The sequence below is a fragment of the Panthera leo genome, chromosome B3, assembly GCF_018350215.1.
Source record: "Panthera leo isolate Ple1 chromosome B3, P.leo_Ple1_pat1.1, whole genome shotgun sequence".
Taxonomy (NCBI): Eukaryota; Metazoa; Chordata; class Mammalia; order Carnivora; family Felidae; genus Panthera; species Panthera leo.
The window spans coordinates 121,498,271-121,513,461 of NC_056684.1; the positions used below are offsets into that span (position 1 = coordinate 121,498,271).

Below are 15,191 nucleotides of genomic sequence, written 5' to 3' on the forward strand. Positions count from 1 at the left end.
CAGAAAGCAACATTGCCTCTTTACCTTTTTCAGTTTGAAAATACCTTACTGAATAAAATGGAAACCAAATAGAAATTTTAAAAGTCTGCCTTCTTTCTGTCACTGGCTAACAGTATCAGCTGATCTAAGTAGTGGTTCTATCCCCCTTTGATTTATCCTTAGGTGTAAATGAAATTACCACAAAAATAATGAAAGGCAGTAGTGGGCAGAGTAACAAAAAATTAATCCCTAAGGAGACTTATAACCTGTATTTCATAAAAAATTCATCAGAGAGAAAAAGGCCCAGAAAGGGTCAGTTCCTGATGAGCACAAAGGTAACAGAGATGTCTCTTACAATATAAGAACAGTGAAAAAATCTCATGACCCATTTGCGTGTATTTTTCCTGAATAGGTAATATAGCCACATTATTCAAAATTCAAAAAGCGTGAAAGTATACAGGGGAAATTTCCACTCATCTCAGTCCCCACCTCCCAAAGCAACCAATGTTATTAGGTTTTATACAGTCTCCCAGAGATACTATACACACATTAAGTGTGTGCATATATATTCTTTTTTATACGAATAATGAGGATATTAAACATACTTTGCTTTTTCCATTTATATCTCAGAGATCTTTCCGTAACTATCTATTAAAAGCTTTCTCATTTTCCTCTACAGCTGATTAATATTTCATTGGCTGGATATTCCATAATTTATTTAACCAGTTCCCTATTGATGGACATCGATGTCCTTTCTAACCTTTCACCATTACAAACCATCCTATATATAATAACCTTATGTCTGTGTCATTAAACAGGCACAAGAAAAATCTAGAGGATAAATTCCTGGAAGGAATGGATCAATGAGGGCATATACTATAATTTTGATGGATATTGGCAAATTGCCCTCCACAGCATTTGTGTCAATTTACACTCCTAACAGCAACGCACAAAAGTACTTGTTCCTGCACAACAGTGAGACACCAAGTTGCCCAGAGTATTTATGATTTCCATGTCCCTTATCATAAATTAGGTTGAGCATTTTTCATATGCTAAGAGCCACTTCTCAGAGCATCTTAATAGCTCATTGTATGCAGGAGAAAAAAGTGAAGAGAGATAGTGCTCTTGATTTTTAAGGTTAAAGGTACATGCTAAATTATGTAAGAGCTACTGGTAAAACAACGTGTAACTAGATTCAGAGAGCTAGGAAGTAAGAAAAGGAGAAAGAAATACTTAAGTTTATTTCCAGAAGTATCAAGTGTGGAAGATGCAGTCCTGCTATAGAGAGAGAAAACAATTACAAACACAGCTTTTCAAGTTTCCTAAATTTATTTAATGAAATTTAGACCACTATAAAGAAGAAAAAGCCATGTTTTCCTATAGGATAGCTTTTAATATGTCAGCCAAATATAGACAAATTCTACAAGCATTCCTCGAAGAGACCAGAGAAACCAGGACAGGTTTTGCAAATTTAGATGGTATATGGGAATATGGGGGGGGGGGGGGGGGGGGGGTGTTAATGATATTTATTTCAACACACATTAGGAAAAGTTGACACATCAAAATAGTAACAGCACAGATACCATTTAGAATGAAACAAAAATTTTAATGTCATTTAAAGAAAAAATAATAACCAAATAATTTTGGAATGTATTCTCTAATACGGCAAAAAACAGGACTGTGATACCTGCACAGCCGAAGTCTTGGAAACAATGGGCAGAGAAAGGAAAATGGAAGCTCAGGAATAATTAAACTTATAATTGATAGTCCCTAAAGCAAGGTAAAGAGGGAAAAAAAGAAACTTTCCTATGATTTCTTTTATATTTGACAATATTTAAAATACTAATTTTCTTCCTGTTACCAGAATATGGTTTCAAACATTCTGATCATGTTTCAGATTTAAATTTATGGTGTACTTTGTACTTTCTCTACAAAGAGAACCAAAAAAGTGTTTTTTTCCTAAAGCATTTGAGTATCAGGTCAGAGTTCTTTAGAACAGGTCTCATAGGACTTCCCCTTCACTAAACAGGCTGCAAAGGCATAATTAGCCTGGCCTTTTAGATTCAAGGGCAGAGGAACCAAAAGCAGGTTATGTGGTTAAAGACTCAAGAGGCTTAAATAAAAAGAAACCGGCTGAATTTACATTCCAACCAAATCCAGAGACCATGTGGTCCAATTTTTTGTCAGTCCTTATGAGCGAAATAAGCTCTTAAAGTGGTCATTCATATTACAAACTTTGGGTTATGGAATGAATTACGACAGGACTAATTGGCTATCTCAACACAAAACACAACTACTATCAGAAAAAAAAATTACCACAGGCAGACAAATTTATTCCATTTTGATATAAAACTGCAATAGAAAACCAAAACACTATAAGGGCTCTTTGGCATAAGTTTCCACTCTTTTGCTCTATGCAATATGGTAGCCACCAATTTTTCAATTCCAATGTAAATTGAAATAGCCACAGTAGGCAACATTTCCATCCCTGCAGAAAGACTGCACTGCTCAAAGACCTACATAAGAATCATGAACAAGTTCACATGACCTGTTTATAGTCCTTAGCATCTAAGTACCTTGATAGCTCTCAGGGTCATATACACCAAACCAAGTACTGCTGCTAACTTCAAGGTCATAACAGATTTGCCCTTTATTTTCCACAAAGCTCAATAAATTAAAAAAAAAAAAAAAAAGTCTGTTCTTAAGTGATGAAATATGTATACCTCAGAGAGTTACACTATATAAAGAGCAGTAGCCCTCTCCTCTTGGGGACTAAAGGACCCAGGTGCCCCAAATAAAAGATTATTCACAAAACAATAAGAACGCTGTGGCCACTGCAGAGCTGAGTTCAGAAAAAATAAACAGTTTTCTTACTTCATCACTAAAACTTGAGCTAACATGAAGACACTCAAAAGGTACTTTCTGCAGAGAATATTATTAAAAAACAAGTTATAGTTACGATGGATAATTGTAGATTCCTGCTTTCAAGGAATAAGATACACCAAAAAATCAAAACCTTTAATTCAGTAACAACTGAGTGTCCAAACTCATTTCTTAATTGCTGTTTTCCCTCTAAGAGAGGATGGCAGAAATCTTTCAATATCATCCTTTCTTAGGCCTCCACTGCTTACTTATTGGATCATTTTCCAGAGGAAGGTGGCATAAGGATCCAGTCAAACTCTTAATTTGAAGCAGTTTTTTAAGTTCATTCCCCAGGTTATACAACACTGAGCCAAGCCAGATACATGATTTCCACACTGCTTTGGAAACCCAGCTGCATGCTAACTCAAGGTTTCTCAAAGGAGCACTGCTGACATTTGGGGCCAGATAATTCTTCATTGTGGGGGCTGTCCCGTGCATTGCAGGGTGTTTAGCAGCATCCCTGGCCTCTACCCACTAGGTATCAGTCATAGCCCTCCTACTCCTCCCCAACCCTAGTATCGACAACCAAAACATCCCCTGAGCATCCCCAGGCAAAATCAGTCCTGTTTGAGAACCACTGCTTGTCTTTCTTTCTTTTTTTTTTTTTATGTTTATTTATTTTTGAGAAAGAGGGAGGGAGAGCGAGCGAACACGAGTAGGGGAGGGGCAGAGAGAGAGAGAGAGAGAGAAGGAGACACAGAATCTGAAGCAGACTCCAGGCTCTGAGCTGTCAGCAGACAGCGCGATGCAGGGCTCGAACTCACAGACTGCGAGGTCATGACTTGAGCCGAAGTCAGGCGCTTAACCAAATGAGCTACCCAGGTGCCCGGAGAACCACTGCTTTAACCCAAGGAACATTCTTGAATATCTCAACCCTAATTCTTCAGATGCATTTGGTGCTCCACCAAATCTCTGTGTTGAGACTTTGTCTCACAATCCAGCAAATATGTGTAGAACCTCTAGGACACATCAAGGGCTATAGGAGATAAAGAGACAAGACAGATTCTTCCCTTCCCTCAAGCAGATTTCTTGGGGTAAGGTCATAAAGAACTGTAGTATCACATTCAATTATATGTTTTGAATTGCTGATGTTTTTTCCAGTGGTACTCTTGTCTTACCAAACTAAAAACACCTTGAGGGCAAAGACCATAATCTGCTCTGGAACACCAATACTGGCTCAACAGCCAATAAAAACAAATGATTGTAAACTTCATCACAACAAGGTGACAATTTCCTATAGGCAGTAAAATCTCCACAGTTAACCTGGACAGTAAGTTAACCTCTCTCAGCTATAGTTTGTTCCCCTATAAAATGGGGAGGGGGCGCCTGGGTGGCTCAGGCAGTTGAGTGTCCGACGCTTGATTTAGGCTCAGGTTGTGGGATTGAGTCCCATGTCAGGCTCAGTGCTGAGCATGGAGGCTGCTTAAGATTTTCTCTCTCTCTCTCTCTCTCTCTCTCTCTCTCTCTCTCTCTCTCCCTCTGCCCCTCTCCCTTGCGTGCGCTCTCTCAAATAAATTAATTAAATAAATCAAATGGGGAGAAAATGACTCTTCACAGGATTAAATCAGATAATACAAGTAAATCTTTTTCCACTTTCTGGCACAGAGTAAGCATTCAATTAATGTAAGTTACCATTACTATTATTTTAAGAGCAACAAATCCTACCTCAAGGGGAAGAACTTGCTCTGGGCCACAGTAACAAACCCCTACATGACAGAAGAAGAAACCAACACTCACCCTGCTAAGGACAAGAGGAAGAAACTAACCAGAAGTATTTTTATCAATGTCCTGGGAACAAAAAGAGAATTCAGGAACCAATTAAAAGGGGTGAGGGGGAGAGGAGACTCACTCAGAAGCAAAACCACCATCCTCCAACATAGTCCTGGACTATTCTTAAGACTTTTCTATTTAAAATGTTTGGGTTTGTTTGCCATAAGCACACAAGGAGCTAAAGGGGAAGTTGAAAAGAAAAGAAAAAATCCTCAACTTATAAGTACTGACATATGCAAGGGACAGATGTTTATGAGACTTTTGAGTGTTCATTTGCTGAGTCTCTTAGAAATTATGCTTAAAATTTTTATTGCTATAATGTTAAATACATGCCATCAATTTTGAATATACTACAAAGCATAAAAGTTCACATGAAGGAAGAAAAGACAAAAATTGTTAGATATTTTAAAGAGAACATAAAGTCATGGGGAAAAGCTGGGTGACTCAAAGGTGTGTGTGTGTGTGTGTTCCACTGAAGTAGCATTAGAAGATGGGAGAGATTTGGGATAGAAGTAAAAGACGAGAAAAACCATCGTGCTGGAAGACACACATCCAGGAACACCTCCCACAGCACCTTATTCTCGTAATAACGAATACCACCAGTATGGTTATGTACCAGGAGCTAGGCACCAGTGCCTCGCTCTCACTGGCTCATGTAATTTCCCCAGCAGTCTGATTAGACAGGTACTAGCAGCACCCACATTTGACAGATGACGAAACGGAGATAGGGAGAAGTGACTTGCCCAAGGTCAAATCAGTAAACTGAAGATTCAGACTCCGACCCAGGCGCCACCTCTACCGCTACAATTTATGGTGCCTATTTTAATTTCAGACTTGGAAAATTAATTTATACTTGCCACTTAGCGAGATCAGTTGTCTCCCCCTACCCTTTGAACCTCCTGGAGTGGTAAGCATAAGGAGGCCCGAAAGGTGAACTGCGCCAGATGCACCCTTCGCCCCTGGGATGGCGAACCCTTGCCGAGGAACTGGCGTGGGTAGAAACGGGGACGGTCTCCCGAACCAGAAGAGGAGGGTGCCGGCGAATGAGGGAGGTCGCCAAAGTCCCTAAGTCAGCCCCTACGTCCTGCCTTGGCTCTGGCCATGACGTTCACTCAGAAGACCCCGGAGCCTACCGGGTCCCGCCCGGCTCTCGTCTCCCGCACTCTGAGCGATGGAGAGGGGCGGCGAGGCGCGGGGGCCCGCGTGCAGCGGCCAGGACCAAGCGGGGCTCAGGCCAGCGGAAGGCGAGGCTCCCCAGGCGGACGCGGGCAGAGAGCGCGCGGAGAGGTGGGGAGCGGGGTGCGGAGCCACAAGCAGTAGGCAGCGAGGCCAGAGGGGCTGGGGTCCGCGGCCGAGGAGGAGCCGGCGGGCAGCTCAAGAGGCGCCGCGGGCAGAGCAGCCCCGTCACCGCCAGCTGGGCCGATGGGAGAACGGAAGCGGGGCAGGAACCACGCCATTTCGAAAGAGGAGTAGCGAACAAGCTCGAGCGCAGCCCCAGGCTGGGCGGCGGGCACGGGGGCAGGGGCGCGGCCAGGGGCAGCGAAGGCGGGGGCTCTGCGCGGCAAGGGGCTGCCCGGGCGGGTCCGCTCCCCCGAGGGGCGCGGGACAGAGCGGGGCAGGGTGCGGCCCGAGCGTCGCGCGACGCGCCGGGCCCCGAGGCCGGACGGACCCACCCGCCGGCCCCCGGCTTGCGTACCTGAGGCGGCCGCCTGGCTCCCCTCCACTCCCGGGCTCTCCCCGGCGCGGCCCGCCGGCCCCCCGGCTGCCTGCCGCTCCGACATCTGCAGCCAGCGCCGCCAGCGCCTCCGCCGCCACCAGCGAGTGGCTCCGGAAACAGCCGAAGGCCGAACGAGCACGGCGGCGGCGCTCCGGGAGGAGCCGAGTGGGGCCCGCGGGCCGGAAGGGGCCGAGGGCCGGCCCCGAGGGGCCGCAGGGGCTTTGGGCAGCGGAGGCTGGCGACGCGGACGCGGGGAGGGTGACTGCGTGCTTTTGAACGCAGGTTTTTAGTCAGGGCTAGACAGAACAAGCAAAACCTTGGGAAGATTCAGGAAGACCCGACCGGAAATCATGGTATCCATAGAGACGCTATCGGAAGTTGGGGTTGCTAGGAGGCCTGAGCGCGTCGGCCAATGTGCGTCATGGCTGAAGTCCCAGAATATTACGATTCAGGCTCGGATGAAGGAGACCTGGAGTATGAGGACCTCAAACTGCCTAGGTCACTTAAAATGGCTCAAGATGGCGAAGTTGACACCACGGCAGAAGTAGGCCTGGAGCTACAGATTGACCAGGAGCCACAACCAGAGGCGGAGGAAGAGGACCTCAAATCGGGGGCGCCAGACAATGTGCACCTACACCTAAAACCGACCAGCATATCTGAGGAAGAGATTCCTAGGGAGTCAGAGATAGACTTTTCTAGCAAGACTGATCCAGGGATGTCCCAGGAGGCACAGTCAGAAACACTCAGAGAGATGGAAGAGCTCTTCCAGGATTTGGATGTCCTTATGCATGATAAGGAAGAACCAGGCTTAGAGTCACCAGAGGAGGCCAAACTAGATCTTAGAGAGGATGTACTCATAGAGTTGGCTGAGGAAACAGATCTGGAGCTACCAAAGGAGACCAAAGGGGCCTCAATCAGTGAGACTAATTTAGAGTTACCAGAAGAGACCAAATTGGAAGTTCTGGAGGATTCACTTAGAGCACAATATGAAGAAACAGGTCTAGAAACTTCAGAGCAGACCAAACCTGAATTTCCGAGTGAGAAACCAAGAAAATCAATTGAAGAGGCAGATCTACAGCCGCCAGAAGTGACCACACCAGAGATTCCAAAGGAAGCACAGAGAGAGTCACCTAGGGAGAAAAGGACCGAGCCATCTGAGCAGGCGAAACCAGAGTTGCCAGGAGGGAAACCAAGAGAAACTGAAGAGTCAGGTCTGGAGCCCGCAGAAGAGACGAAAACAGAGGCTCCACAGGAAATACAAAGAAAATCAACTGAGGAGAAAGAGACAGACGCACCTCAACAGACTAAAGCAGAGTTTCCAAAGGAGAAACCAAGAAATTCTACTGAGGAGGCAGGTCCACAGCCCCCAGAAGAGACTAAATCAGAGATTCCAGAGGAGGACGGAAGAAAATCAACTGAGGAGAAACAGAGAGAGCCACCTCAGCAAACTAAATCAAAGTTTCTAGACCAGAAACCAACTAAGGCTAGTGAAGAGACACAAAGGAAATCAACTGAGGAGAAAGTTCTAGAGCCACTAGAAGTGACCAAGTCAGAATTTCCTGAGGAAAAATCAAGAAAATCAATCAAGGAAACAGGTCTAGAGCCATCAGGAAAGACAAAACCAGAAGCTCAAGAAGAGATACTGAGAGAATCAACTGTGAAGAAAGTTTTAGAACCACTAGAGGACACTAAATCTTCAGGTCAAAATGATAAGCAGAGAAAATCAACTGAGGAGATAGGACTAGCACCACCACAGAAGATCAAATCAGAGGAGACAGTAAGAGAGTCAACAGAGGAGAAAGGTCTAGAGCCACCAGAACAGACTAAACCAAAGTTTCCAAAGGAAGAACCAAGAAAATCAACTGAGGAAACAGGTCAAGTGCTGCCACAGAAGACCAAACCAGAGGTTCAAGAGAAGACACAAACAGAGGAAGCTACAGAGAAAGATCTAGAGTTACCTGATAAAGCCAAACTACCACTAAGAAAAGAGACACATGTAGAATTTTCCAAGGAAGATTGGCCAGAACTAGTTAAATTTAAGCAGTCTGTAGACCAGGATCAGCTAGAGTACTCTGACTATCAAAGAACGTGGTCGGTAAAAGAAACCAAGAAAGCTAAAAGAGATTCTATGTTTGGGTCTCCTACAATAAGCGAAATAGACTCAATAAGTACAAGTTATGAGTTCTCCAAAGAACATAATGGACTGTTTGAGATTACTGATACCAGTAGTGACTTCTACGCATATGTCTCAGATTATCAGAGGGATTTGGGGGAGCCTTTTGGTGAAATAGTTGAAGATTTGTCCCCAGAGTTGAAGGAACTAGCACACAAAGATGAAGAAACCTCGCCAAAAGAAAGTATAGAGCTACAATTTGAGTATCTTAAATGGAGCCCAGAGAAAGTTGCAGAGTGGATTAGCAAACTAGGCTTTCCTCAGTACAAGGTATACAAAAATAATGTTTTTAAAGATCACATTCTCTCATCTTTCTGCCTCTTATTCCTCTTACCCTTACCTGAGCTCTTGCTTCTTCTTCCCTAGAAGGAGCATAGAAAAGTCCTGGACTATGGTAGAGGTAACTTGGATTTTAATTTTGGCCTTTCTACTGATGTATTTTGTATTTTGATAGAGGAAGGGAGGGTCACATTTGTTTCCCTATTTATCACAGTAAGTATACTTCTTTGTAATTCTTGAATAAAGACTAAAAAAATTATATAGGCCTCTTTTCATAGATAAGTATCTTTCTTTTTGACAGATTTTGTCCAAGGTAGACTTTTGGTACTTTGTCAAGTTTAGTGTCAGCTCCCTTAACTTGTACTACTAATCTTAAGTGTGTGTCTGCCCCAAAAATGTCATATGTATCATGAGCACCTAACAGTATTAATGTAAATAGTTCATCAAGAGTAGTTCTATTAAAAAGACAGAGTTAATGCCAACTGTACTTCAATAAAAAATAAAAATAAAATTTTAAAAAAGGAAGCTGGGAAAAAAAGATAAGAGAAAATCTTATTTCGTTGATGCCAGCTATGTTCTTAGGCTGTCACAAAACAACATAAGATCTGTGATCTTTTGCACCCCAGTACTTAGAAATGTAATTGAGGAATGAAAGAAGCATTGGTTGTATCATGCCAAAAAAAAAAAGTATATGTATGTATGTATGTGTATATATATATATATATATATATATATATATATATATATATATAGGAGCAGTGTGAAATTTAATCAAGAGCTCAGGTGGAAAAAATGTGGGATTATTAGGATTATTATTAAATTTCAATTTGCTTTAAAATTTAATTAAAATTTTTTCTCTGTATTGAACCAGAAACAAACATGATTTGTCTCTCCCTTCCTTCTCTTCCCCCAATTCTTTCTTCTCCTTCCCAACTTCCTGCTATTTGCCACAAATCATTTGAGTGATGTTCTTGTTATACTAACAGGAGTGTTTTACCACAAACTTCATCAGTGGCCGAAAACTCATTCATGTAAACTGCTCAAACCTCCCTCAGATGGGGATAACAGATTTTGAGGACATGAAGGTGAGTTGTGTTTAATGTTTCCCTATAGAGCACTGTCTTGTAGAAAAAGACCACTTATTACAAGTTGGTATTTCCAGTCATACCCTCACATAGCTACCAAGTACCACCAGATAAATATCTTACTCTTTTTATGTTCAAAGATGATACAACTATGTGTATGAGCTCTAATTTCAACTTACATTAATAGTATACTGGATTTTCTAAATAAAAATAAGGAACAGAATTAGCAAATTAGTAACTTGTAATACAAATTCCTGAAATGTTTAAATACCAAGAATTTCAGCTTCTTATGAGAAAACATTTTTCAGAGTCTGCCAATTCATTTTGCTTCTTTGACATTTTGATTCCAAAAATACAGTATCAACAATGCAATAAGAAAAATTCTAATTATCCTTTTCTGGTCTTGCAGGAGTAGGGACACCTGGCTGGCCCAGTCAGTAGAGCATGCAATTCTTTATCTCTCAGTTGTGAGTTCAAGACCCATATTGGGTATAAAGCTCAGTTAAAGAAAAATTGGGGTGCCTGGGTGGCTCAGTCAGTTAAGGGTCTGACTCTTGATTTCAGCTTAGGTTATGATCTCATGGTTCGTCAGATCAAGCTCCTTGTTGGGCTCTGCACTGACAGCTTGGGATTCTCTCTCTCCCCCTTTCTCTCTGCCCCTCCTCTGCTCATGCTCGTTCTCTCTCAAAATAAATAAGTAAAACATTTTTTAAAAAATTGAAATTCTCAAATGATGAATCCAGTGGTCTATCCTTATACCTCAAGAACTTTGAATAAGCAAACTTCAGAATATTTATCAAAGTCACCAAAGTGTGACCCCCTCCTTGAGGTCACTAGAGTAATAAAAATTAAGACATTTAAAGGTATCTTAGATAAGCTTTGCTTGACACATAGGTCCACTTAAAAAAGCTAATTATAGGGGCACCTGGGTGGCGCAGTCGGTTAAGCGTCCGACTTCAGCCAGGTCACGATCTCACGGTCCGTGAGTTCGAGCCCCGCGCCGGGCTCTGGGCTGATGGCTCGGAGCCTGGAGCCTGTTTCCGATTCTGTGTCTCCCTCTCTCTCTGCCCCTCCCCCATTCATGCTCTGTCTCTCTCTGTCCCAAAAATAAATAAAAAACGTTGAAAAAAAAAAAAAAGCTAATTATACACTGACACAGGTAACTTTTTAGAGATCACACATGAACTTAATGTTGGTTCTCAACCCTTTTGGGAGCTCTCTTGTGTCATCTGAAATTGGCCCCTGTACTCAGAGGGCAGGGAGAGACTGAAGAAACATGTAGGCCACTCCAGGTTGGTAGGTGGCAGTTTTAATAATAATAAAGAGAATTTACATATGAGGTTTCTCCTGGGTGGCAACAAGATGAATGATTTCCATGCCTGTCCTCTAAATCTCAAAAGTTTATAAAGAAGCCCTAACAGGGGTCAGTCACGTATACTGTGCAAGTGTTTTCAACACCACATCACTTTTCCAAGGCCATGTCCTTAGAGCAGCCTCAGGAAGCGGGAAAGGCAAGTGGAGCCCGCATTCCAAGGACAGGGAAGGGGGTAAGGAGCCTCTGGGTGCCCAGGTCCAGCTCATAGGTCAATCAGCAGTCACATCTTTTTTTATCACATTCCCCCACACTTAAGCATGCTATAGATACCTTTTTTTACTGATAAATAAGCACCTTTAGTTCTACCATTGTAATTACAGCACCTAGTACATCCAAAATTCATCCCATAACAAAACTTACATAGTGTAATGCTCTTTTCCATAACTCTCCTGTATCATCATTCATGGACTTGGGCAGAATAGCAGGACTGGGAAAAGAGCTGGTGGCTTGAGAGTGCAAAATTCTAGGCATGCTGATAAGAAACTGAACCCCATTTGAATGGTGCATCCCATTTACAAGCCTTGCAGTTAACATATGGCCAGTTTCTATTCTCTTCAGCTTCCTTAATTATGCAATTATTCATGCCTCACCTGTGGAAAGAACTCACCATTCCCTTTGCTCTTTCTCCAATGTACTGAGAAGATGAGAAAAGAGCTAGTGGGGTGGGTGAGACTGATGGGGAGTACAGAAGGGACGAAGCACTAATTCTTCTTTGAACCTGGCCAAAGGATCTCTTAAAACCACTATCCTATCATTCCCATTTGTAGTGATGCATTAGCTTGGTTGGTAAAAAGGGGAAAGGAAGTCAATCGTATTTATTCTAGGGACAAGCTAAACAAGATAGCATTACACCTGCTTCAGCTTTGTCTCTTAGAGAATCTCAAAGCAAAAAAATTTTTGAGAGCACGCGTGCACACACAGGGGAAAGGGACACTGGGAAAGGGAGAGAGAGAATCTCAAGCAAGCTCCACACCCAGCTCAGAGCTTGATGCAGGACTCAATCTCACAACTGCAAGATCATGACCTGAGCCTAAATCAAGAGTTAGACACTCAAATGACTGAGCCACCCAGGTGCCCCAATTCTCAAAATATTTTTAACTGTTCACTCCATCAAGTGAACAAAAGAACTCTTGGGAAATATTTGGGGAAGAACATAGGTGAATTGCTTATTCCTTTTGTATGCATGATTTTATAGAATATAACCTCATAAGCTTTATATCCCAGCAATTTTACTACACTTGCCTCGTTTCAAACTATTTGAAAAGCACAGATTAATAATATGTGAGCAAATTCTCACAAGACAAAATATTTTTCTTTAACTTTCAATTTTCAGATAATTTTAGTTTTACAGAAGAGTTGCGAAGATGGTACAAAGTTCCTATGTACTCTTAACGCAGCATTCCCTAATGTTAACATCTTATGTAACCATGGGGGCATTTATCAAAACAAAGAAATTACCACTGGTACAGTATTCCTAAGTAAATTATAGACTTTATTCAGATTTCTTATATTTCTCCACTGATGTCCTTCTTTTATTCCAGTATCCAACTGGGGATACCACTTTGCCTTTAGTTGTCATTGTTTCTTTGGTCTCCTCCAATATGTGACAGTTTCTTTTTTGTTGTTTCATAAAGTTTTAAATTTTTGTAATGTTTATTTATTTTTGAAAGAGAGAGAGCGCAAGCTGGGGAGGGGCAGAGAGAGAGGGAGACACAGAATCCGAAGCAGGCTCCAGGCTCCAAGCTGTCAGCACAGAGCCAGACGCGGGGCTCGAACTCACGGATCACCAGATCATGACCTGAGCCGAAGTCTGACACTTAAATGACTGAGCCACCCAGGCACCCCGACATCTTTAGGTTTAATTATAGGTTCCAATTATGTAAATGTGCATAGTTACATACATAAGGTAACCACAAACAGTATGTATTATATTGTTAATGATGAAGCAAAACTATCCGTAGCTTACAAATAAAATAGCAGCCTTTAAAAACCATAATCAACACAGAATACAATGATGATATAATAATAATAGAATCCTCTTGAAAACTAGAACTGTTACAGATTCTGCATGAGACCATTTGCATTGAGCATGAGGCTCCATCCTAGAACGCAGAATTAAGAATCCTTAGGAAACTCTTATAATCTTCATAAATATCTGTATTTATACATAAATATCTGTATTCCTGTAATCCTTACTAACTTAAGTTACTAGTAAATTGCTCTAACTCTTCGGCAAAAATAAGATCTGCGGCTTATCATTTATCAGAACTAATGAAAGAACTCACAGTTTTATATTAATTTATAGCCCATCAAAGGTCCCTCATGGTCCATTGATGAACTTCAGACATAGAATTAGATGAGAGATGGTTAGATTTTATTTCCTGATTCCACATCTAACCAGTAGCTTTGTAACACTTTTAATTTCTGCATTAGAATATTAAACAGTATTGGGCTCTCTCAGCCTGCAGTAGGCACATAGTTCTTTTGGTTAATAGTGAATAAATCTGTCTATGATTACAGGGTCCCTCCGGGGGGCACCATCTGTTAACCTCAGTGAATTTGTGAAAGAACCTGCTCTGGTCAGGGGCACTCAGGGTGAGGTGCTGACCTAACAAGGTGCTCGGTGTAGCAGCATCAATTACAAATGAGAATTCTTAAGAGCCACCTGTAGTAATTTGGATCTCTAATTCTAATAAAACAGCTGGAACTTTAATGTCTGCTTTTTAGTGTTTGAGATTTGTTTTTAGTCAAACAAATTAAGTAACTATTTGAGTTATTTTTTTCTTAATTGCAAATTAACTGAGCCCCTTATAGACAAGTGATTTATTAACCTTCCCAGAGACAGTCATGGCTCTTAATCTGAACATATTATCTGCTCATATGGCTGATCAGATTGCTCAGCCAAAAGAAAGAAATGAACCCATCCATGGCAAGCCATTGCCAAGAGCCTAGAAACACCTTTAAATGGAACTTATAAAAAGGTAATAAATCATTTGATGTTTCTTATAAGGACTTTATTTTGAGAATGCCAGGCTAGTAAGCATTTCCATGTGTTATTTCATTATTTTATTTTCCCTTAGAAATAACTTAAAAGGTTACCATTCAAAAGGCCTAGGAAAATAAATAAAGCTTCTTTAATTTATATTTTCAGTTAACCCCATTAAAAAATTGTTCTTGTATTTTAGGTAATTTCTCGGCATACACGGGAGCTACTGGGAATTGAAGAGCCATTATTCAAACGCACCATCACCCTTCCCTACAGGGACAATATAGGCTTATTTTTAGAGCAAAAAGGTCATACTGGGGTAAAATCTGATTCCTTGACCTTATCTGAATTTGTGCAAGCAGCAGGATTACAGGACTATGCTCCAAAAGTAACTGCCCCTGAAAAGAATGAAGCATTGTATTACACTGAACCGTAGGGAAGAGCCATTTCACTTACCTGAAAGATCAAACTAAACTACTTGGGGGAAGAAGTATGGTCTTTTGGGTTCTCTTTTTATCTTCTTCATTAAGGATCAGAGTTAGAACTCCTGGCTCCACCCCTAGTTCTGTCAGCACCTCGCAGCACCTTCCTTTTATTTGGGTTTCAATTTAGCTCCGTGTTTAAACAAAGATATCAATATTTCTCTTTCTGGGTAATTATAAGGATTCCTGATAAATTTCAGTAATGTATCTGGTATAGGAACATGTTAGGGAAATGGAATTAAAAGTAAAATCTCCTGCCAACCTAAATAATCTTCTCGACAAATGCAGAAAAAGAAACAGTTGTATTATTGAATCAGCATTAAATCAGTCAGTGATGTATATCACAGGCAAGCTGCTAAAGAAGACTGCAAAGTCGAGGAGATCTCACCCTTTTATATAGCCAGCCAGACAGAATCCATTACT

The 15,191-nt window shown here is 41.6% G+C and overlaps 2 protein-coding genes across 2 annotated transcripts in view; one reads left to right on the forward strand and one right to left on the reverse strand.

Annotated features, from left to right (window-relative positions):
• TMED8 (transmembrane p24 trafficking protein family member 8) overlaps nt 1-6,452 on the reverse strand; it is a 31,430-nt gene extending 24,978 nt beyond the window's left edge. Inside the window, exon 1 of the mRNA XM_042943939.1 lies at nt 6,368-6,452. Coding sequence (XP_042799873.1) covers nt 6,368-6,452 — 85 coding nt within the window. The remainder of the gene's footprint in view (nt 1-6,367) is intronic.
• A 191-nt stretch (nt 6,453-6,643) lies between these two features.
• Nucleotides 6,644-14,776, forward strand: SAMD15 (sterile alpha motif domain containing 15). Its single transcript, XM_042943917.1, has 3 exons — nt 6,644-8,831; nt 9,827-9,925; nt 14,486-14,776. Exons 1-3 carry the CDS (start codon nt 6,801-6,803, stop codon nt 14,720-14,722), a joined length of 2,367 nt encoding a protein of 788 aa, XP_042799851.1. The 5' UTR covers nt 6,644-6,800; the 3' UTR covers nt 14,723-14,776.
• Nucleotides 14,777-15,191: the final 415 nt, after the last annotated feature.